The sequence below is a fragment of the Colletotrichum karsti genome, assembly GCF_011947395.1.
Source record: "Colletotrichum karsti strain CkLH20 chromosome Unknown Scaffold54, whole genome shotgun sequence".
NCBI classification, from domain to species: Eukaryota; Fungi; Ascomycota; class Sordariomycetes; order Glomerellales; family Glomerellaceae; genus Colletotrichum; species Colletotrichum karsti.
Window position 1 is genome coordinate 234544 of NW_024065954.1, and position 20730 is coordinate 255273.

The window sequence follows — 20730 nt, forward strand, 5'->3', positions numbered from 1 at the left end:
GCCGCGTTCTTGCACCACCCGCGCGGCGACGCCATTGGCATCCTCACCCGCAACATACATACGAGATAAATCATTCGGCGCCAAAACTACAAACATGGTGAGTGCGCCCTTTTTTCTCCCCTCTTATGCTTTGTCCGCCTGCTTGTCCTCGTCGCACCTCCACGCGACACCCTGATCTCGGTCTCGAGTTCCGAAGATACCTTCAGTCCTTCGTTTTCGCCCGACATCTTCATTCACTACTCAGCGATCCTTTCGGCTAACTCAGAACAACAGATTACACAACAAGCAGCACCATGGCGAACGGAGCCTCGGCCCGCAGCCGGATGGCGTCGCCGCATGCTCTCAAGCAGAAGAGGCCATGCAGCGTTGCGTTCGCCGACACCGACGATGACGGAAACGACTACACTGACAACATTCCTGTCAAGAAGCAGAAGCTCGTCAGCTCCAAGCTGAGGCTTACTTACCCCTTGGATGAGATCAAGCAAGCCATGCGCGGAGAGCTTCTGTCCACCCCGGCTCTCAAGTATGTCTTGGACGAGATGGTCGAGGACATGGCCGACTGCAAGCAAGACGAGAGGCGCTCGCTGGGCTCCAACAAGTTCTTCGGGCCCACCAAGGCCGCCCTGAAGAATGGTCAGCAGTCTCTCGTTGGCATCAAGCGCTACCTTCTGGCCGAGGCATTCATCCGAATCGACAATTGGTCTCTGATCAACATCCGCGAGTGGTTCGACCTTGTGGCAGAGGCCGGTCTCGAGAAGGATTTCCGCGACCTGTATTGGGAGGACAATCAGAAAATCCACGCCATCCAAATCGCCAAGCTTGCCCGCCATGTCACCAAGCCCCAGAGCTCCAGAGTTCGCGAGCTCTCCCTGGCGCAAGCTGCCCAATTCGCCCAGGTTGGACAAGACATGGTCGCCCGCTCCGTCTTCGTCTCTGGTCGCGGTCATCCCATCATCCGCAGCGCTGCCGCCATCATGGTATTGGCTGAGTTTTCTGATGCAGAGCTCAGAGACAAGCGACAAGAGAACAACATTAGAGTGACCCAGATCTGGGCTGCCTGGTGCATCTCGAAGCACCTGGATGAGAAGGAAATGCAGTTCCTTGCGGTCCTCATTCTCGATCGCATCCACAAGAACGACATTGTGAAGGCTTGCTTTATCCACATCCACGAGGAGTTGAGACGATGCGCCCGGAAGGCAGACGAAGACGAGTACAAGAAGTGGCAAAGAATGCACTGGAAGTGTCATGTCATCAACTCCTCGGAGATCCTGAACAGACCCAAGGCACTCCAGACATTCGACGATTCGCGAGACACGCCCTCCCGTCAGAGCGACACAAGCAAGATTATCAAGACCAAGAACGCTGCTGGAACACCCAAGAATACGTCATCGTCTCGAAGACCCTCACCAACTGTTAAAGCAGGTGCTACATCCGGCACTAAGACCAAGAGGACCACCGACATGGCTGTCGAGACTACCGAAAGTACCATTGTCGAGACTGAGCAGACCGCTACAAACCACACGCATCCTGATGAGTCCGCGCAACCTAAATCTCAGACGACAACACTCAAGTCGACAAAGCTTGCGAAGGCGCCACATATTCAGCTATCTGTTCAACTGCCTCATCCTTCCGTTGCCTCTTCAACCCTGAGCTCGCCGTCTCCTCTGATGACGCCTGCATCCACCATGTCACCTAATCAAAGCATGTACCCCTCTTCTTCCGAGGATCCAATGGCCGTTGTCGCCAGCTTGATGCAGCAATTTGCACACCTGAACCAGGGGAAGAAGTCAGGGATCGACAACGAGCTGTACCAGGCAGCCATGGCGAACATGCGGGCTGAGGTGGCTGAGACAGCTGAGCCAATGCGCGACAGAATCAGTAATCTTGAGGGTCTTTACAAAGACATCGGCAACAACTGTCAGAATTTCTTCGATAGATGTGAGGCCATTGGGGGCCTAGAAGCTTTAGCGGAGAGACAAGGGTCCATGGCCCACAAACTGGAGTCTTTGGGCGACAAGCAGACGAATCTCGATAGGATCACGATTCAAAAGCTGGCAACCGAGTCTAAGAAAATTGGAGACCGAGACAATGCCATCCAGAGCCTTCAAAGCGAGGTCAGCTTCCTCAAGAATCGACTTAAGCAGTTATCCTCAGAAATGCGCGCCCTCTCCAACAATCGCCGCGGGGGGTCTAACTATCCGCCCCAGGCACCGATGGCCATGATGCATTCGGGTCAGCAAGACAGAACACCAGACCGATTCAATCGACGGGGAAGGAACTAAGTTACGAGTCACGGTGTGTGCAGAAAACATAGCGGCGGCTGGCCGATGACGAACGATGGAGACGATGATCGATGATGAGTTTGACGTGTTATGGCAACGCCGGTGGACAACGATAGCAGAGACAGACGACCATGGGGAGAATATGCTGACGCCTGCGGACAATTGTGTTTTTATTAAGTCGGAACGATTGGGGTGAGCCCCTTATGATGGATATACCCGGAGTTCTCTTTTGCAAAACGGCGGCCGGACTGGTACGATGACGATGATGGATACGGAAAGACTTTTCACTTTGAACATGGCCAAGTGTATTTCTGGGGCGGCGGACTCTTTGTATGAGAAAAGCATTACAGAATAGAAAAACAATGGAACAGGGATACCACCACTTTGGTCGTAAGACTGCTGGCCTTCCAGCGGATGACTCAAGGCTTCAAGGCGCGACAGACAGAACAAGCATTTTTCTCAATCTACTTGAGAGGCAGAATACAGCGTTTGGAAGAAGCCGACTTACTACGAAAGACGCAGACGAATCGTGCGTTCAGAGCTAGAAGGCAATAGACTGGTAAACAGCAAGGGCATGTGTCTGCTTAAAACTTGTTTCTTCATTCTCCGAAGCATCACTCAGGTCTACATGTGGACGCGGATTGAAATGTTCTCGTAGTTGTTAATGATTTCATACTGGTCCGCAGCATCATGTTTCTACATTGTTGATGTCACCTGAGGGGATGAGACCGCAGCCGTCAAATCATTATCGAGGCTTCCATGCCATGATAGCGGCATGTCGGCACAATGGCTGGTTAGTAGAAGATTTATTTTCACCCATTTCACCTACTATTCTATGAGAAAATACAGCCCGCTGGGTGTTCTTACACGCGTCTACTCGGGTGCAGTGGGGATGCTGAGGAACCAGCTTTCGGATCACAAGCCTCAGCTCAGTCAACTGATAAGATGAGAGAAGTCCAGCATCTTCTCGGAGACCGGATTCGCCAGAATATTTTTGTAATTCATCCGAGATATGGAAAAAGAGCAAGGACAAGATTTGTGAGTTATTGCGAGTGGATGGGTTTTAGTCAAGGATCTGGACTTTTTGTCCCATGCAAGACAGGGAGTGTCATTCAATCGCCCTTGAATAGCTCCACAGGGTATATAATATTTGGATGTAAAGAATCAAAGAAAGATTCATTGGCAGTGACTGTCCTTGTAAAGTATGCTGTGGAAAGAAATATCTTGACAAAGTCTTTGTACGGAAAACGTTCCTAGCGAGCCATTGACTGAATGAAACTCTAAGGATAGCCCTCGGATTGATGGCTGGTTCCTGGACAGCATGGATTGTTTCCAAAAAAGCAACAAAGATATCCGGAGACGACTCTCAAGTCCATCTGGCTTTATAACTACAGCAATAAATCTACCTAAATCTTACGAGTCCAGCATTACCATCACAAAACCAACAATAAGCATTCACACATTCACACACAAAAAACAGCCCTTCTTCAATCAAACCTTTTGATCATATAACTCGCCTACGACCGCCTCAACTACATTGATATTCTCTCTCAGGCTACAATCAGAATGTCGACCTCACCCTGTGTACCCCGTCATTTACTCGTGGCAAACCCCCTTCACGTTATGCCCGTCCGCATCCCCCTCTTTCCCAATCTCAACCCCGAGCAATATGAGGAGGCACTCATGAAATGGCGCGAAAACCGCACTCCGAAGGCGATCCGACGGCTGATATCCAGGTATGTCGTCTTTAAAAAGGACTACAACAATGTTGACTTCGCTCAGTGGAACCCGGACGCAACCCCTAGCACCCGCGACGTCAAGCAGATGCTGGATTGGTACACCGTCACCAAAACACATTACTTCCCGCGGGTTAAAAGCGTAAAGCTCCTGGGAGTTGGATTCACGAACGTGTACTTCGTGGTCAGATTCTACACCCCACAGGACACCCCCGGCGAGGGACCCATGACCTTGCCCGAGAAGTTGTACCTGCGATTCACACTACCATTGCACTACCCAGAGGATGCCATGCCTTGGGCCGGGCCGCGCCTGGAGCATGAAATCGCCACGATGTCCTGGGTTGCCGAATACAACTCCCTGACGCCCAAAATTTACTTGTTTGACTCCTTTGCGCAGAACCAGCTTCAACTGGAGTGGCTTATGATGGAGCCCGTGCAGGGATTTGTCCTCGAGAAGTGCATCGACAATCGATACTGCACATGCGAGACGGGTCTACAGGGCTTTGCACCAGTAGGTATGAAAGCTCCTGCTATGAACAGGGATGCTGTTGCGAAAACCTTCTCGGAAATTCATGGTGCTTTTAAGAAAATGACCTTTGCTCGCCCCGAGCAAGGCAAGGTAATCGCCGGGTTCCATGTCCACCAGGGCACCTGTTACGATTTTCTGGGCAGGGTGGTGTCCAAACAGTTCGACGTCGCGGCGAGAATTTCCAAGATTGAGACCAGCAGCGATCCATTCCCATCTTTCGAACATTACTTTGACGCATATTTTGACGCGGTGTACCACGACATGGACTCCGGCGACCGGCACATCAGGAAAATGAAGCTTTACAGCACACTTGAAGCCCGAGGAACGCCTTGCCGGAAGCTTTTCAGTTACATGCACCGCAAGAACGTCGACCCCAATTCAGATGAGCCACTCCTTCTCAGGAGCTTGAATCTGCACACCGGAAACGTCCTCGTTGACGAACATGGTCATGTTGTTGCTGTTCTGGGTTGGGAGGACGCGGTGGTCTTCCCACTAGAATGGTTAAAGTCAGCTGACGAACTGAATCAGGGTCTTCTTCATTGTACTAATGATCCTCTTTTCCGACCGTTGAGGAGCGTCATGGAGTCGTTTGACCTGATCCCCCGTGGCAGTCGGAGGCCGAAGTACGAACTGGGGTTCGATCACGGATGTCCTGATCATACTCGCGACAGCCAAACCCACTTCCGTCCTGACCATGATCGTACAGCCACCCCGAAAACTCCAAGGACCCCGATCACTCCCGTGAAAGAGATGTTTGGAAAGGTCTTCAAGGAGCTTAGAAAGTGAGAATGGTCCAGCCCAATGTTTTTGTAAGTCGTTTTAGTTTTCGTCAGCCATCAGGAAAATCCAAAAGTTGATACTTTTGAAACAACTCAGTTCTTTCCCAACAGTGAAAAGCATGTGATTCTTGAATGGTTGACCCCTCGACCAGGAAATAGTTGGGATGGAATATGAGTGGTGATCAAGCCGTTTGGCAAAAAAGGCGCAATAACCAGTAGCACCCCCCTCTTGTGTCTTCGGAACTGTTCAAGCAACTCCAAAGCCTCATGAAGTGCAAGAGGGGCTGAGGTACAGAAATTGAAGCACGATATCGGAGGAGCCAGTCTCTTGAAAAGTTCAAGTGAGATTCAAGGAAGAGAAACAAGAACTGGAGGATCCGAGAAGATCGAAGGCAATTTGTCCACTTCTAGTTCGAAATCAGCCGCCTGGAGGATCATGCATGTAAGGCAGAACGAGCCTTATCCTTGCCGCCCAATTGGCTGGCTCGGTAGTCGTAGGCTCATTGCTACCCAAAAGCCTCAGCAAACACCCATCAGCAGGCCAGATTGCTGTTTAACCGAGTAATCCGTGATGCGGTTGCCTAACCCGACAGGCTATGAATCATAGTGTTCTTACACACCCATTTCCCTACAAATGTGCAAATTTTGATGCCATTTTGACTTTAAAAGCTACAAAATGTTATAAAGGCGCCTGGCAGAGACCGCTTCCACAGAGACCATCAGTTGGTTATGTTTCTTTGGCAATAGACGAGTTTTCATTGCCGAGGGACGAGAATAATCAACAGCAACAGTCGAACGAAACCTGCACGCTAAACGAACCACAAGGCGCCTGTCTGAATCAGTGCTGGAAAGTTGAACTTGGCCAACTTCTCCGCGGGTAACGAGTGCCGATGAGATTTGAAAACACGGAAGATGATCCATCCCGCGACGTTAGAACGGCTGCCGGGGTGATCTCGGCCATCGTCATCTTTTTGGGTCTTTGCGCGGTCTGCGTGAAGTCCAGCAAGTTTCGCGAATCTGGAAAGTCTCGTGTCGTGGCGAGGAACCTCGACTTTACCAAGCTAGACATCCCAGCGGATTCTTCTGAAGAACAGATCATATCAAAACTTCAAAACGGATGGCAACAGCATCTTCGAGGCCGAGCGACATCACGCCTGGAGAACGAACGGGATACCTCACATGGGGAGCCCATCTGGTTGTCGATTTACGCCAACATGGCCAACTTCAGGCACTGGGCGCTCTTGACGCATCGGTACAAGTACGAGCTCAGGGAAAGAAAACGCAACGGAATCCGGTATGATCCGTATGATCTCGAGGCCGGCGGTTTCCAGAACGAAGCAGACCAGCCGGTGGAAGCATTCGCCGCTAGAGATGCTGTCGAGGACGTCAGCAACACGTCGGGATTCGCCAGGTACTACGAGCAAGTCATTCGCGAAGACAAGGATCACGATCCGATGATGGCACAACGCGCAGAGGCAATTCGACAGACCCAAGTGCCACGAGTTTACAAAGACAACGTTGGGCTTCTGTATGTCATCCACCTCGGGTGGACTACCAAAACAAAGGACGAAGTGGACAAGATTTGCGTGGCGGTAGCACAAAGCTTCGGCCGGTATAATGTTGTGAGCAACAACTGCCAACATTTTGTCAGGCTCCTTGCTACTAGCATCGTCGACAAGAAGTCGGAAGATTGGGAATGGTTTGAAGGAGCAGCGAATAAGAGGTATGAATATGTAGGGCCTCTGACGATAGGTCCTCCAGCAGGTCTTGCTCAGCTTTGTCTGGACAGACTGACCAGTATGCTGGCAAACGACGAGATCAAAGACCCCGAGGTGAAGGCGAAGATTATCGAGCACATACAGACGCTGTCTACGTACGTGGATAACTTGAAAAGGGAGATCGACGAGGAGCTCAACAGAACTGTGGAGTTTGGCAGGCGGGATGCGGGATGGAATCAAATGATGGGGCAAATGGGGAGCGGCGGGGGTATGGCCGGAGGGTGAGGCGGGCCTTGCTTGTTTCTAGTTTCCCTGGCATTTCGATTTTCAGAATACATCAAAATCATATCAAGTTGGATTTAAGAGAGTATAAATGATGGAGGGAAAGAAAAAAGGTCTCAAGCTGAATGAACGCGCTGAGTTGCGTCGTCATCACGAGCCACGTGGACTTTCGTGGACACTGACTGAGACATCCTCACATGCGAGGTAACACTAACAAGCATCACAGGTTTTCCTCACTGTAGCGCCCTTGAGAAACATGACTGACTGCGGGGTATTATATGAACTTCGCTACCTTAGCGATTTGACTGGCTTCTCGGGACTGAAGGCGCAGCGGCGCGCCGTCTCCGGTGCATCTGCATTGTCGCCTTGTTTTTATTCACTTTGGTTGGTTAGTTCGGGGCCTGGATGGTCAAATCGTCTCTTGGCCGAACGAAGTCCAGTACAAACTGGGGTTAGACCACATCTTGCTGAGGTGCTTGTGCGGCACAGCAGTCGCCCGGCCAGGGTGAAATGTTGCCAAGGTCAAGAATGAATCCCCAAAATCGTAAGCTCCTGGAAACCCGGTTCATGAATTACTTAAAGTGTTTGTCAGTCCGTACCTAATCGGAGGTTATTTTGTCGACTTGTTGAACCAGATCTTACTCATCGACATAACAGCAAAGGAAAAGACAGCTTCTATCATCAACAATTGCAGCACGCCGCGCAATAGGTACAATGCAGCAACCCTTTTCCCCTCTCCGCTCTATTCAGCATCTCGCCGTACCCAACGAGCACACATTTAACGTTCAACATGCGGACAAGTTTCTTGATAAGACAACTTCAATCATGGGTCTGCATACATGGGACATTCCACAGTTGGTTCAGACCATCCTCACTGGTCTAGTTCTCTTCCCAGCTATGGCCATCTTCGCTCTCGTCTTGTCCAAGCCGGGTGCCAAGCATGACTACACCCTCAAATGGGTCGACTTTACCAAAGTCGCCTTCGGGCTTTGGAGCGCGTAGGTCAACCTTCATTTTTGCGCCTGCGTTTACACTTGAATGTAATTGTTGGGGAAATATGATATGTTCTGACTCGCCCGACCCCATCATAGATCTCATCTTTTCAGCTTCATCGCGTCTATTATGTTATTGGTCATCTTCTCCCGCCAGTACTGGGGCCACTCCCTTGAAATTGACATCATCAGCTACTTTTACGTTGTCAGCTTATTTCTTGACATCGGCGCTCAAGTAACCTTCTTTCTCGCCATTTTCTACCTTGCGCATGCTTTTACCCAGCTCCGTATCGGTGCCGGAGCAAACGAGACCCAGCAGTTCCGCATCGGCCAAAAGGGTGCGCTCGGGGTGTCCGCACTCCTTGCCCTGATCGCCCTTGCCGTCTTTTCACTCGGGGTCGCTATGGTAGCCATGCTGAGCAGTACGAGGGGATCTGGAAATTTCAACGATTACGATACTATCGTGAGAATAAACATTGCCCGGGAATATCTTTACTATATCAACCTGGGCATCCTCACTGTTACTGCCCTCGCCGTCACCGTATACGCCATTGCGGCTCGCAGGAAGGAAAGAGACAGTCCCGTGGCGAAGGTACGGGAAACTCATTGACATTTTGCACAAAATCTTCCCCGAGACCGGAAGATGCTGACATATCTTTTATCTCTTCAGGCCGCCACGCTTTTGCTCGTCTCTGCGTCTCTCTGGCTCAGCACTCTCCTCTGGACTGTGATCTCCATCCTCGTAGCACGCTTCGCTCCCTTTCCTAGTGCTTATAGATACATGATGGTGATCGACGTTTTCCTCAGGGTCTGGCCTTCGTTCGCTACTCTGTTGGTGCTTTATCTCTTGGCCTCCAGTGACTCTTACGGTCTTTCGAGGATTCACTACCGGGTTAACGACGACGAAGAGCAAGATGCGTGAGCTTCTTCAGAGCACGTCCAAGATAAGCACTCAGTGTTCGGAGTAGTGCAAGTATGTTTCGTTTCAGTGTTATTGGAATCTGGATATACTTAATAGGCTAAAGTTATTTCTTTCGTGGAAGGTTGTATGTGATGTTACAAGGCGCATATTTGGAGCATGCAGAGCAGTTGGAAAGCAACATAGATACCCGCCACAGTATCCGACAGTTACTCTACCTCATCGTCATCAAAACCAGTTTTTGATTCTTCGGAGCCGTGTTATCACTTCGAAATCAACGTCGGTGTACTTTGACGCACTCCTTGGCACATTCTCTGCTGTCATACCGAAGGCGGAGACCTAATTGAACCTGTGAGCTATATTTGTCTGTGAGACTCTACGCAATTTACTGTTACTGGAGAGTTTTCGACTCTGCCCTGAGAATTCGAATCCTATTTGCCAGCGAAAGGCTCAGGAACTCGCGCTACAGCTACATTGAGCCTCTCAAAGTAGTGATAGGCAATCCTCTAACCTAGTGTTTGGTGGCACAGCATGATGGCTGGCTTAAACATAGGCATAGAGTTGCAATATTTGATCATCTAGGACGCATACTACATGATTTTCGTCGCGTTTTCTCGTATGGGCACCGGTTGTGCACATGAGATGACATGCATAAGAGCCTGAGATCAAGTATCAGGTCGAAAGCCCCTCAGTGGGGCGTGGAATATCGATTGGCCTCAATGATCTCAAAGTCTGTGAAAGAAAGTCAGTGGTACCAACAGGACTGCTCGGCATGGCCATGCAAGTAGGATCGCGATGTCTTAACCTTGGAGTTAGCTAGATAAGAAGTCGTCTAGATAAGAACATGGTGCTTACCTACAGAAGTGCTTTGTTCCGAAGAAAAGAGTCCACGGGTATATAAGTTCCATCAAGTTCCCGTAGTCTATCAACCATCAACCACACACATACTTCTTCAACTTCAACTTTCTCTGAAAACACACCAAGCAACCGTCATTGATTAACTGATTCCATTGTCAAATCAATCGTCCTTATAAACCATGAAGTTCACCAACACTCTTCGGATCGCTGTTCTTGCCATCGCCGGCCTGGCTCAGGCACTTTCTGATGGCTTTTACGAAGGCACCACCTTTTCAAACGGCACTATGAGTGTCAAGCAGCTTGGAGCCACTGAAGCCAAGCGCTTCACCATCGAGCCGCCCTCCGGCTGGGAAGGAACTCTCCAGGAGCGCGACCTTGTCGAAGGTGAAGCCGCCTCGCGCCTCGGGAAGCGTTTCGTCGACTGCTGGGGAAATGCCCTCGACCACTCCGGTACCGACTCCGCCGTGCAGGACTGGAAGAATCACGTCGGCGCGAACGGCCAACACTATCTCGAGTCCGGAAACAGCCCAAACTGGGTGGGCTACATTCGAGAAGCAGTCCTCGTATACTACTGTATCAACGCACCCCACAGCAGCGGCAGCCTCGACCTTGTTGACATCAACTACGCCCTTAGCCAGATGGATGCGGTGTGTGTCCGGTACACGGCAAGCTACTTCCGCTGGGATGGCTCTGTGGAGATCTTTGGCAAGGTCCAGCAGGGTGTGCCTATCTGTCTTGGTTGAGGTGTCATTTTGAGCATAGAAATAGGTCAGGAGAACACACGTAAGAAGTGAGGAGAGTTAGGGGCTTCCATTCTTGTCATTCGTTCATACGCTCATGTGTTTGATTACTTTTCTTCAATGACGGATATGTATGTGATGTGTTCTCGCCGTGAGAGCGGAAGTTGTTGGAAAATCTACGCCTCTCGGTCGAACGTCGGTGTCTTGACTTTCCCTGGGAGGCTGGCCAGACCTTGGGCATTGTTCTTACAACTGCAAGTCCTGTCCCTATCACTTCTTTTATTTAGACCCCAAAACATTCGCTTTCTGTGATAGTTGGACTGGCATCTCCCTTCGTGATTCCGTCGGCAAAAATTCGTAGAAGGCGTGACTTTGAAGCTTTGAAGTGCAAATGGACTCGTCACTGGGATTCAGTCTCGGTCGAAAAACTTGCGATTCACGAGTAATAGTACACGGTCAAGACCCAGAACTAATCTTTGGTGTGAAATCAACTGCTCTGCTGTCTCTACTCAAAACTCTAGAAACGCTATCTGTATCGCCAGCACCGGGACAACCTCTAAAGACGCATACCTGCAATCCCGGTCCCGAGCTGTTCAATTTCACGCGCATGTCGAACACCTTCTGCAGATTGATGATTTTGTCCACCGACAGGAGCCCCGCATTCGGGACACCGAGCTGCTTGCATCGCCATGCCGCATTCTCCGATGGTGAAAGGATGGCCGTTGCGACAAGTGTACCAGTGCCCAGTACCCAAGAATTCGCGAGACATGGCTTGGTAGACGGCTCGCATCTCGTCCTGGGAGACCTCGCTGTAGAAAACCCCATCGTGGAGCATCCGCCAGGCGGTGTCGCATTCGCCCTTGAGCACGGCTGTCGACTCGTGCTTTCCCATGAGTTCCTTCGCGATCTCCAGGTGCTCCAATCCGAGCTTTTTCATCTCCTCGTGTTGCGTCTGCTTATTCGGAGTTGTCGGCTTGTCTTCCGCAGTATCTGTAGCGGGCTTCTCGGTCTCAATGGGCTTCGGCTCGCTGGAAGGCGTCACGAAGGAACAGAACATGCCGATGAAAATATGTCCCTCGACTTCTTGGCGGACGTAGTTTCTTGTTCGCGCGGTCTGGATGAGTTTCTCGCAGTCATTGAGATATGTCCTCACATCAACCTTGGCAGACTTGACAACTCCGTCCGTCGGGCTGCGGCAGAGGCTGAGGTAGTCAGAGATGACGAGAAGTTCGCAACGAAGAAGGAGCGCCATGGCCTGAAGGTAACTGCCCATCTGGATAGCAGACTCGTCGAAAGAGAATCCACCGGCTTCCTTGTGCCGTCGCTTGTTAACATGCCAGACAAGATGGGCCACGCGTTGATACGGCTGCTCTTCCCGCTTGACCTTCCCAAGGAAGTTCTCGATCTGCCTCAAGACCTTCGCCATGTTCTTGTGCCGACTAGCTCCCGTGACCTTGAAAAGGTGATTTAGCTGTTCGTGACGCGCACCTTGTAGATCATAGGTCCCGGGTGGCTGGACCGGGAACACGAATGTTTCTTTGTCCAGCTCCTGTAGCGCTTTCTGACCGTTGAAGAAGATCTCGGAGAGTTTCTGCCACTCGGTGTTCGACCAGCTGATGAACTTTTTGGTCGACTCGTCGAGAAGGCCGCGACGAACTATCCTTCCGTATCGAGAGATGTTTCTTAGAGGGCCTCGGCAGTTAGGACAGACACTGATTTTCTCTGACAGGTCAAAGGGTCGCGAGTCACCCCTGACGGCAGTAGGAAATCCTTCTGGGGAGATCTCGTAGAAATCCTGCAATCTCATCTGTCCGTCCATTGTCGAGTAGGTCAGAAAGTGGCCGCAGTCTGGGAAGATGCAGGGCTCCTCGTTGAGGTCGATTGAGCCGTAGTCGCTCATCATGATGAGATCGACGACTGTACTCTTGATCTCATCTGTCGCACACTGCTGACAGTACCGATCATCTGGGCACAGTTCCCCACATACCGACGGACCTGAAGACAGTTAACAAAGTGACATGAGTTGAGGGTTAGGCAGGGACTCACACTGATGGCTGCATCCCAAGAGCTTGGTGCATCGCTTCGTGCAAGGAACCCAGTCGCAGGGCGCTGCACACCTGTGATCGCATTGTCAGCTCAGTAATGGAAATCAGGAGACATCAGCAACTTACGGCATACTGCATTTGGAATGCGGACAGCACGAAGAACACGTTTCTTCCGCACAAGGAGGACAGGGCTCGTGGCACTTCTTGCTGCACTTGGAGTGCATGCACTTGTTCTGACATGGGGAAGCGCATGGCGGGCAGTCCTTTCCTTCATGACAGGTCTCCCGACAACGATGACTGCAAGTGGTGTAGTTCCTGTCGCATATCTGTCGACAAACGCCATGATCCTCCTTGCTCACCTTCCCATCCGTTCGAGTCCGGCAGTCCCAACATCGTTTCTTGCATGCGTGACCACAGGGCCTGAGAAACCCGCAATCCGCCTTGCACAAGTAAGTGGCTGCAGCGACATCAACGTGACAAGATACCCTGACTGTATGCTTGCAGCCTGGAACCACTTGGTCGACCTGCACGGCACATTTGATGGCGGCGGGATCTTTCAGCTTCCAACACTCCACGGTGTTGATGACGTGCCCGCATGGAAGCCTGAGTCCTGCGTCGTGCACCACCTCCATGCAGAGCCTGTCGCAGGCATCGCCACATCGCTTGCGGCATGGGTGATCGCAGTGCTCCTTGGGCCTTGCGCAGTCCTCCAAACACTTGACGGCATTGTGAAGGAAGTTCGAGTGGCAGGGGCCGGTGCAGGCATGTCCACAGTTCAGTCTGCGGTCGCAACGAAGATGGCATCCTCCGTCTGGAGCAAACTGAACGAAGTGCTCTGGATGCGACACCATACTCCTATTGTCTGAATGTCGTGGGCACTGAAGCTCAAGTTCTGTGCCGAAGTTGTTGTCCCTTTGCAAGATGTCGATGGCCTGTGCCCACATCGGAACATGGCTGGACGTGTGCGAGTTGCCGATGATGTACATTCCATGCCGCGCACGAGATAGCAAAACGTTGATGCGGTTGGAAGTGCTGAGGAAGCCGCATCGTTTCTCGTTGTTGCTCCGAACAAGGGACACGATAACTACGTTGGCTTCTTCACCCTGGAAGTTGTCCACCGTCGCAGCGCGAACACCCTGCAAGGCGGAAGATTTTGCCGCTTCTTTCTTTGGGTTGCCTTGGGAAGGAGTGTCAGCTGACTCTAGGTCAGCTAGATCATCCATGTCCCGATCGTTGATAACAATCTGCATGGTAGACCCGAGCTTCGATCGTAGCTTATTCAGCTGTCCCAAGTACGGGGTCAAGACAGCGATTTCTCCCGCCTTGTAGACGCCCTGTCTCAAAAGATGCGAAACCAATGCCGCAACCATGTCGACCTCGAAGTCATTTGAGTAGGATGTTTCGATGGAATCCTGGTCAGATTTCCGTCCCGACTCGGGGCTTTCATGATGAAGCCAGAAGAGACGCTTGGTAATGCCACAGACAGCCGGATAGTCCTGCACAGTATCGGAATCTGCCAAGGAAGGGTACAACGCGGAGCGTATGAGCTCTGAGATAGAGGGGTGCATGCGCCGTTGTGTGTCCAGAATACTGAAAGGAAGAGTTGGCGTGTTGGGAATGGTCGGATGAACAAGTCGTTCGAAAAGAGATACATCGAGCGAGTACTTGACTCCTGCTGGATTCGCGCGCTGAAGTCTCCAGTCTTGAATCTGTGGGCGGAGCTGTAGATGGTCCCCAATCAAGATGGCATGCTCTATGGTCGGAAGAAGGGCCGTCAATAGGTGCGCTTCGAGGACCTCGCCCGCTTCTTCACACAGAAGAACCTTGCCGTTGACACGTCGGAGAAGGTCAAGATTGGTCGCCAGACCAGTGGTTGTCACGCCGATGATGTTCGCCTGCTGTAGACACCGAAGATCGATAGAGCTCCTGATACGATTGTTGCGTTCACGTGTCTTCTCGTACGTTTCGTGAGCCGCAGACAGTCTCTCCAATTCTGGTGCTAGGGCCTGACGTAACCAGTCTTGGTGCAGAATGGTTCGCTCTTTGTGAGTCATGTCGGATAATCTCGTGTAATAGAGTTGATCAAGAGGGCGACTGGGTGTGTTGTTGGTCGTACCACCTCGCAACCAAGTCTCCATGGCCCTTCTTCGTCCATGCCGGACGGTCTCCCAGCCATCGTCTTGTTGTTCGGAACCAAACAGCTCATCATGCAGAGATTTGTACTGCGCGGAAAGAAGAGCTCGGATCTTCTCGTTCGTGTTGAGATACTTGTAGGTGGAAAGCCTCTGGCCGACGTAAGAGCTTTCAGACTCAAGAGCCTCAATTGAGTCGTACATGGCCTTTCCCTCGGTCTTCGTGCGGGTCATTCCCTCGGCGACCTTTCTGAGATTCACGGGCTCAAGTCTCTCCGATTTGGATCGAGAACCAATGCGCACAATGTTCTGGACATCCGCATCGATGAGATGCTCCAGAAGTTGATCCAAGGCGTGGTTGGTATAGCACACGCACATGACTGGACCAAGCTTGGCTTTTGACTTGTTGGCGAGAAGCACTTTGATGAGAGCCTCTCCAGTGTAGCTCTTGCCTGTGCCTGGTGGACCTTGAATGAGGGCAAATGATCGACTGAGGGAGTTGAGAATGGCCTCGGACTGAGTCAAGTCCAATGTGGTATGCCTGCTTAGCCCGGCTGGGTCGATGGGATTGCCGGGCGTGTACGACAGGTTCGATCCGTCATTGGATAAACTGCTGAGGTCGAACGAGAACCCCGGACGCTTAGAATAAAGCGGAGGGTCGATCACTGGCGGCCGATCCGTGCCGTGAAGAGTAAGGAGATGTCGAAACGGCAAATCAAGCTTCTCGGACATGGACTGCAAGGCTTTGAGTGGAGGAGCGAATGCAGGAAGAAGGATGGACGGAAACTCGAAAAGCTGCCGATGCTGTCTCGATCCCATATTCTTGAACCAGAGAAGTGACCTTCTGACCTCGGCAATACTCGCATCGACAAGCTTGAGGTATACGAAAGCATGGCGTTTGTCATCGGACAAGCTGTATCGAGGGCCGTCTCGCTCTCCTGATGTCTGATCACGCTGGTTCGAATCGTCGAGCGTCCGAACAGTGGACCTAGATACTTGGAAGAAGAAGATGTCGCCCATGTCGTCCACAATGCAGACAAGTGTTCCATCGGTGAGCCTCTTTGTCTGAACCCACCACGCCGCACGTTCTAGCTTGTCCAAAGCCCTTGCTGCCTTCGGCTGGTCAATCTTGACGATGAACTCGAGACCAGAGCGTTTATCGAAGGTGACCTCCACAGCAGTGGCATAGTCGTATACCACTATCTTGGTTCTGACTTCGCGGACTCTGTCGGTCGACTCGACTCGCGTTCGAATGGCGTTGCGCAGATCGTGCAAGGTATCTTCGCGAAGAAGTCGAAAGTGACGATCCAGTAGGCCGGGTAGCCCCTTCAAATGATGCTGCGATGGGTTGATTGTCGGCAAGTACTCGTCGCGAAAAGACATGATTTCGTTGAGAGTGGGCATGAGCTTGATGTCAGCAATTTGAGCATGATCGTTGTCGTGACGTCTTCCTCTCCGGGACAGAGTGCCAGGGAGGTCCTGGCTGAGCACAAACTCAGCAACGGGGGCCGATTGAGTGGAGATTGAGGCGTCGGGGAGAGAATGGCCGATGCCCAGTCGGCGACGGACATATTCGAGGTATTTCGAGGCTTGCACGGAATAGAAGGCCGCTTCTTGGTCGCCAAAGACGTCGAGACGGAGCTGGATTTTCTCGACAATGGACACGAAGTGTGCGTTGACAATATTGGCGGAACTCGTGTCAATGACCTTTGCCAGAACTCCACATCCGAGCGACAAGGCTTCGATGGCAGAAGCATCCGCGGATTGGAAAGGAAGCTCCGTCCAATGATCAACGATGTGAAATACAAAGTTGTAGAGTCGCTTGAGGCGAGCTGTGTCGACGCCCAGAAGAGATCGATAAATCGTGGCCAGTTCCAGTTCCAGAACGACGGAATCCACAATGACAGGATGGAGAATAATCTGAAAGAACGAAGAGATGCGCGACTCCCAAAGGTGGGCCGCCAGTGACGGTGTTACTGTCAACGAAAGTCCCTCGAGAACGTCTTTGATCAGAGACAACCGGCGCTCTGTAGCCAAGTCTCTGATGACTTCTTGCGCGAGACTGACATCCTCTTCGACAAGATCAAGGGCCAAGCGGAAGAATCTGGCTGTCTCGGCGTCTTGAGCGAAGGCTGGCATAGGCCGAAGACGTCTCCAGGAGTAGACTTTCTCGCGGTCGGGACCAGGAGCTTGGCTTGAGCTGCCAGATCCGCCGGGATGTCCATTCTGAGGCCGGCCGCCTCGGGCACCTCGGTCGTGGGAGAACTTGCAATTGGACCCGTATCTACATCTTCCATGCATCCACTGGTGACATGGCGCAGACGACGAGAATCCGGGGTTGCCGCGGGATCTGGTCACATAACTATTAGCCTGGCTGAATACTGAACAGTGATTGACACTGATGCTGTTGCATATCTCACACTCGTCCTGGAGCCATCGCGAATGGTCAAAACTGTAGGTTTCTGAAAAGCGTGAATGCCGGCGTGAACGCGTAGGGATGATTGAGAAAACAGAAGATATGCTCCGAGAGAATTGGGAAGAGGAAAAGAGGCGCTTTTGAGCAGCTTGGACTTGTGGACAATGTCTGATCTTACATATTTCTCATAGCCGTAGATTCATATGCAACGACAGCGGCTACAGTCTGCCTGCAGCTGGTTCGAGAAGCATCTCGGCAGACCCAACCAACACCACTCACCGAGCATGTTGGAGTAGCAGCGGGCAAAGCATGCCAAGGTAAAAGAAAAGAAACTCCACCCAAAAAGCACTGGATCCTGCATTGCCCTCAGGGATCAAAGAAAAGTGTAAGAATCTAGGGGCATTCCAAGTCTCGTTTGACCAATGAACGATGCTGTACGTCAAGCCGGAGGCCGACTGAAACTCCAAGCACTATCGTGGGAGGTGGCTGCAGCGAACCATCCACGACGAATGATGACGACCGGAGCAGCGAGATTGCATGGCAGAAGGATGCAGACTCTGAGTTATGCCTTGCAGTCAGGCAATTGGTTTTCAGGACACTGCCTGCATGGCCACAAAGTGGCCGGAGGGCGCTGATGAAATCTTAGTGGAGTTGTGGCCAACAAACGGGCCGTGTTTGGCCAGCGACATGGCTGAGTTCTTATTGTTGGCTGAGGCAGCGTAAGTCTCTCCATGGATCAAGCTCCTTGCTGTTGCATTCTGAATGGTATGCGAGCATTGAAGGCGAAGCTTTGTCGACTGACCGATCTGGCGACGGGAAGGTGAAGTTGAACAACCTGACGGACGTACCAGGGACGAGGACGGAGGAAAGATTCCGGGGTTGGACTGGTTTTATTAGTCATCCAAGAAGAAGCTGTGGTACGTAAGCAAAGCTCAGCAACAAGGTCAACAAACCGTTCCAGCTGTGACCAGATGGCGCTTCTCTGGGAGCTCTCAGGTGGAGCCAATGCCGAGCGGGCCGTATCCCGAATTCACCGGAACCGGACCCGGCCGATCCTCCGTCTACCGGGTGCGGGCGTGATGCCATCCAATTCGAAGACGGAAATGATGCACGTCACCACCGGCTATTGAAAGCTGCGGAGCAGCCGTTCATCACCTTAATCAGCGCTCTGGCGCACACAGTTTTGGCAAAGATTGCCGACCCCGAAAATTACAGTCGGTAAAATAACTCGCAGCGTCATTCTGCGTCGCATCGCTGCGGTGACCCACTCCGAACCCCAGGTCGTTTATCTCAAAAAGGAGACAATCTATCCCGGCCGAAACCAACTTCGCCGATGGCCGGTGCAAAAACGTTGAAATGCCATGACTCAGGCGACCCTCAAATAATCACCATGTCGCGTTCGTTCCTCCCCAGTACCATGCAGTCTATCGCAACGTTGATCAAACACTTTCCAGCAGTTCTGTTCATCGAAACTACCGAGTATGATGATGACCTGCTGACGATTACACGTATCCTTTCCATTTAGTCGCGAACGAAGCATGATGCCATCAAGTCTTGTCTAACCACAAAACACCCGGCGACGCTTTGGGTTGGGCTTTTCTCCGCTAGCTGGTTATGGCCCCTTCCTCACCCCCTCTATCGCACCTCAATCGCGATGCCGAAAAACAGACTCCGGGGATGATGCACAATTTCGGCCACAAAGCACCCGATGCAGATGAGAAAGCAGCAGATACCGAGAAATATGGAAAGGCAGAGACTCCTTCTCTATTTGTGCCATTACCGGAAGAGAGCGATGAGCCCGACTCGTTGCCCGGCGCCACAGACCTAAATGCCGATCCGGACGGAGGCGAGGCGGACCGGGCCATGAGCCGGATAACGACACAATCAAGCATCGGCCCTGGACCGCCTCCCGATGGAGGACTGCAGGCGTGGCTGGCAAGTAAGTTTCGACCGACATCACCGTCTGCAGAACTGAGTTGACTCGACATAGTCTTCGCAACTCATCTGGTCATCATGAATACCTGGTAAACATTTCGCCCCCTTTCACACCCGTAGCATAGTGATCTAAAACGGGCATGTAGGGGCATCGTCAATTCTTACGGCGTCTTCCAGCCTTACTACACAACCACTCTTTCACGCCCGCCATCCGACATCGCATGGATCGGTTCATTCGAGGTCTTCCTGTTATTTTTCATCGGTGCATTCGCCGGTCGGCTCACTGATGCGGGCTACTTCCGCCCCCTGTTCATATCTGGTTTCCTCCTTGTGGTCCTAGGCATGGTCGCCACGTCTTTTTGCACTCAGTACTGGCAGTTTTTCTTGGCGCAGGGCATCTGCATGGGCCTTGGAAATGGTTTTCTTTTCTGCCCGAGCCTATCTACTGCGTCGACCTACTTCGACAAGAAAAAAGCCCTGGCCCTCGGCTTTGTGTCCATCGGAAGTTCGACGGGAGGGATGATCTATCCTAGTATGGTACGGCAGTTGCTTCCCAAGATCGGTTTCGGGTGGACCATTAGGGCTATCGCACTTGTACAGATGGTGACGTTACTCGTCACCTCCCTGGTTCTCAAGCCCCGGATCAAGCCGAGAAAAGCTGGAAGCTTGGTTGAGTGGGCTGCTTTCAAGGAGTTGGAATACACCTTTTACGCCGTGGGTTCATGGCTGGTAAGACTTCTCTCTCTCTCTTTCTTTCTCATGCCGGATAGAGTAAGCTGGTAACTAACATTGTGATCTCTCGTCAAGAACTACCTTGGGGTATTCTTCGCTTCATATTACATAGCGGCGTACTCTCGCGACATCATTGGGCTGAGCTACACTTCCTCACTCAACCTCCTTCTATTGTTGAACGGCACAGGGGTTCCCGGGAGAGTGATACCGGCCTACTTTGCTTCATACTACATCGGCACCATCAACATGTTCATACCCATGTCCTTCATTTCCGGCATCATGATGCTATGCTGGCCTGCTGTGTCATCTGTCACCGGTCTTTACATCTGGACCACATTTTACGGGTTTTTCACGGGGGCCATACAGAGTCTTATGCCATCGGGCATCGGCACTCTGACAGTAGATCCGAGGAAGCAAGGTACGAGAATGGGAATGACTTTTACCATCATCAGCTTCGCGGTCTTGATCGGCCAACCCATCGCTGGTGCAATCATCTCTGCAATGGGCGGAAGCTATGTGGGCGCGCAGGTATATGCAGGGGCATGTATGCTTGCCGGCATGTGCTTTCTCGTCGCCGCGCGGATGGCGAGGGCAAGGAAGTCAGGAAAATGGTTATGGATCAAAGTCTGAGGAAC

General features: G+C 51.7%; 7 protein-coding genes across 7 annotated transcripts; 6 read left to right on the plus strand and 1 right to left on the minus strand.

Moving 5' to 3' along the window:
* Positions 1 to 293: 293 nt before the first annotated feature.
* CkaCkLH20_12105 (uncharacterized protein) lies at positions 294 to 2282 on the plus strand (the record flags this gene model as incomplete). The annotated part of the gene is made up of 1 exon (XM_038894819.1): positions 294 to 2282. The coding sequence occupies one exon, from the start codon at positions 294 to 296 to the stop codon at positions 2280 to 2282; it is 1989 nt and encodes a 662-aa protein (XP_038739899.1).
* A 1623-nt stretch (positions 2283 to 3905) lies between these two features.
* CkaCkLH20_12106 (uncharacterized protein) lies at positions 3906 to 5333 on the plus strand (the record flags this gene model as incomplete). Its single annotated transcript, XM_038894820.1, has 1 exon — positions 3906 to 5333. One exon carries the CDS (start codon positions 3906 to 3908, stop codon positions 5331 to 5333), a length of 1428 nt encoding a protein of 475 aa, XP_038739900.1.
* An 883-nt stretch (positions 5334 to 6216) lies between these two features.
* CkaCkLH20_12107 (uncharacterized protein) lies at positions 6217 to 7329 on the plus strand (the record flags this gene model as incomplete). The annotated part of the gene is made up of 1 exon (XM_038894821.1): positions 6217 to 7329. One exon carries the CDS (start codon positions 6217 to 6219, stop codon positions 7327 to 7329), a length of 1113 nt encoding a protein of 370 aa, XP_038739901.1.
* Positions 7330 to 8151: 822 nt separating this feature from the next.
* Positions 8152 to 9240, plus strand: CkaCkLH20_12108 (uncharacterized protein; the record flags this gene model as incomplete). Its single annotated transcript, XM_038894822.1, has 3 exons — positions 8152 to 8324; positions 8418 to 8910; positions 8989 to 9240. 3 exons carry the CDS (start codon positions 8152 to 8154, stop codon positions 9238 to 9240), a joined length of 918 nt encoding a protein of 305 aa, XP_038739902.1.
* A 1034-nt stretch (positions 9241 to 10274) lies between these two features.
* On the plus strand, positions 10275 to 10838 carry CkaCkLH20_12109 (uncharacterized protein; the record flags this gene model as incomplete). The annotated part of the gene is made up of 1 exon (XM_038894823.1): positions 10275 to 10838. The coding sequence occupies one exon, from the start codon at positions 10275 to 10277 to the stop codon at positions 10836 to 10838; it is 564 nt and encodes a 187-aa protein (XP_038739903.1).
* A 553-nt stretch (positions 10839 to 11391) lies between these two features.
* On the minus strand, positions 11392 to 17151 carry CkaCkLH20_12110 (uncharacterized protein; the record flags this gene model as incomplete). The annotated part of the gene is made up of 5 exons (XM_038894824.1): positions 11392 to 12770; positions 12823 to 12830; positions 12882 to 12952; positions 13007 to 13092; positions 13734 to 17151. 5 exons carry the CDS (start codon positions 17149 to 17151, stop codon positions 11392 to 11394), a joined length of 4962 nt encoding a protein of 1653 aa, XP_038739904.1.
* Positions 17152 to 19042: 1891 nt separating this feature from the next.
* Positions 19043 to 20725, plus strand: CkaCkLH20_12111 (major facilitator superfamily transporter; the record flags this gene model as incomplete). Its single annotated transcript, XM_038894825.1, has 4 exons — positions 19043 to 19367; positions 19419 to 19452; positions 19510 to 20092; positions 20171 to 20725. The coding sequence occupies 4 exons, from the start codon at positions 19043 to 19045 to the stop codon at positions 20723 to 20725; spliced, it is 1497 nt and encodes a 498-aa protein (XP_038739905.1).
* Between the last annotated feature and the right edge of the window lie 5 nt (positions 20726 to 20730).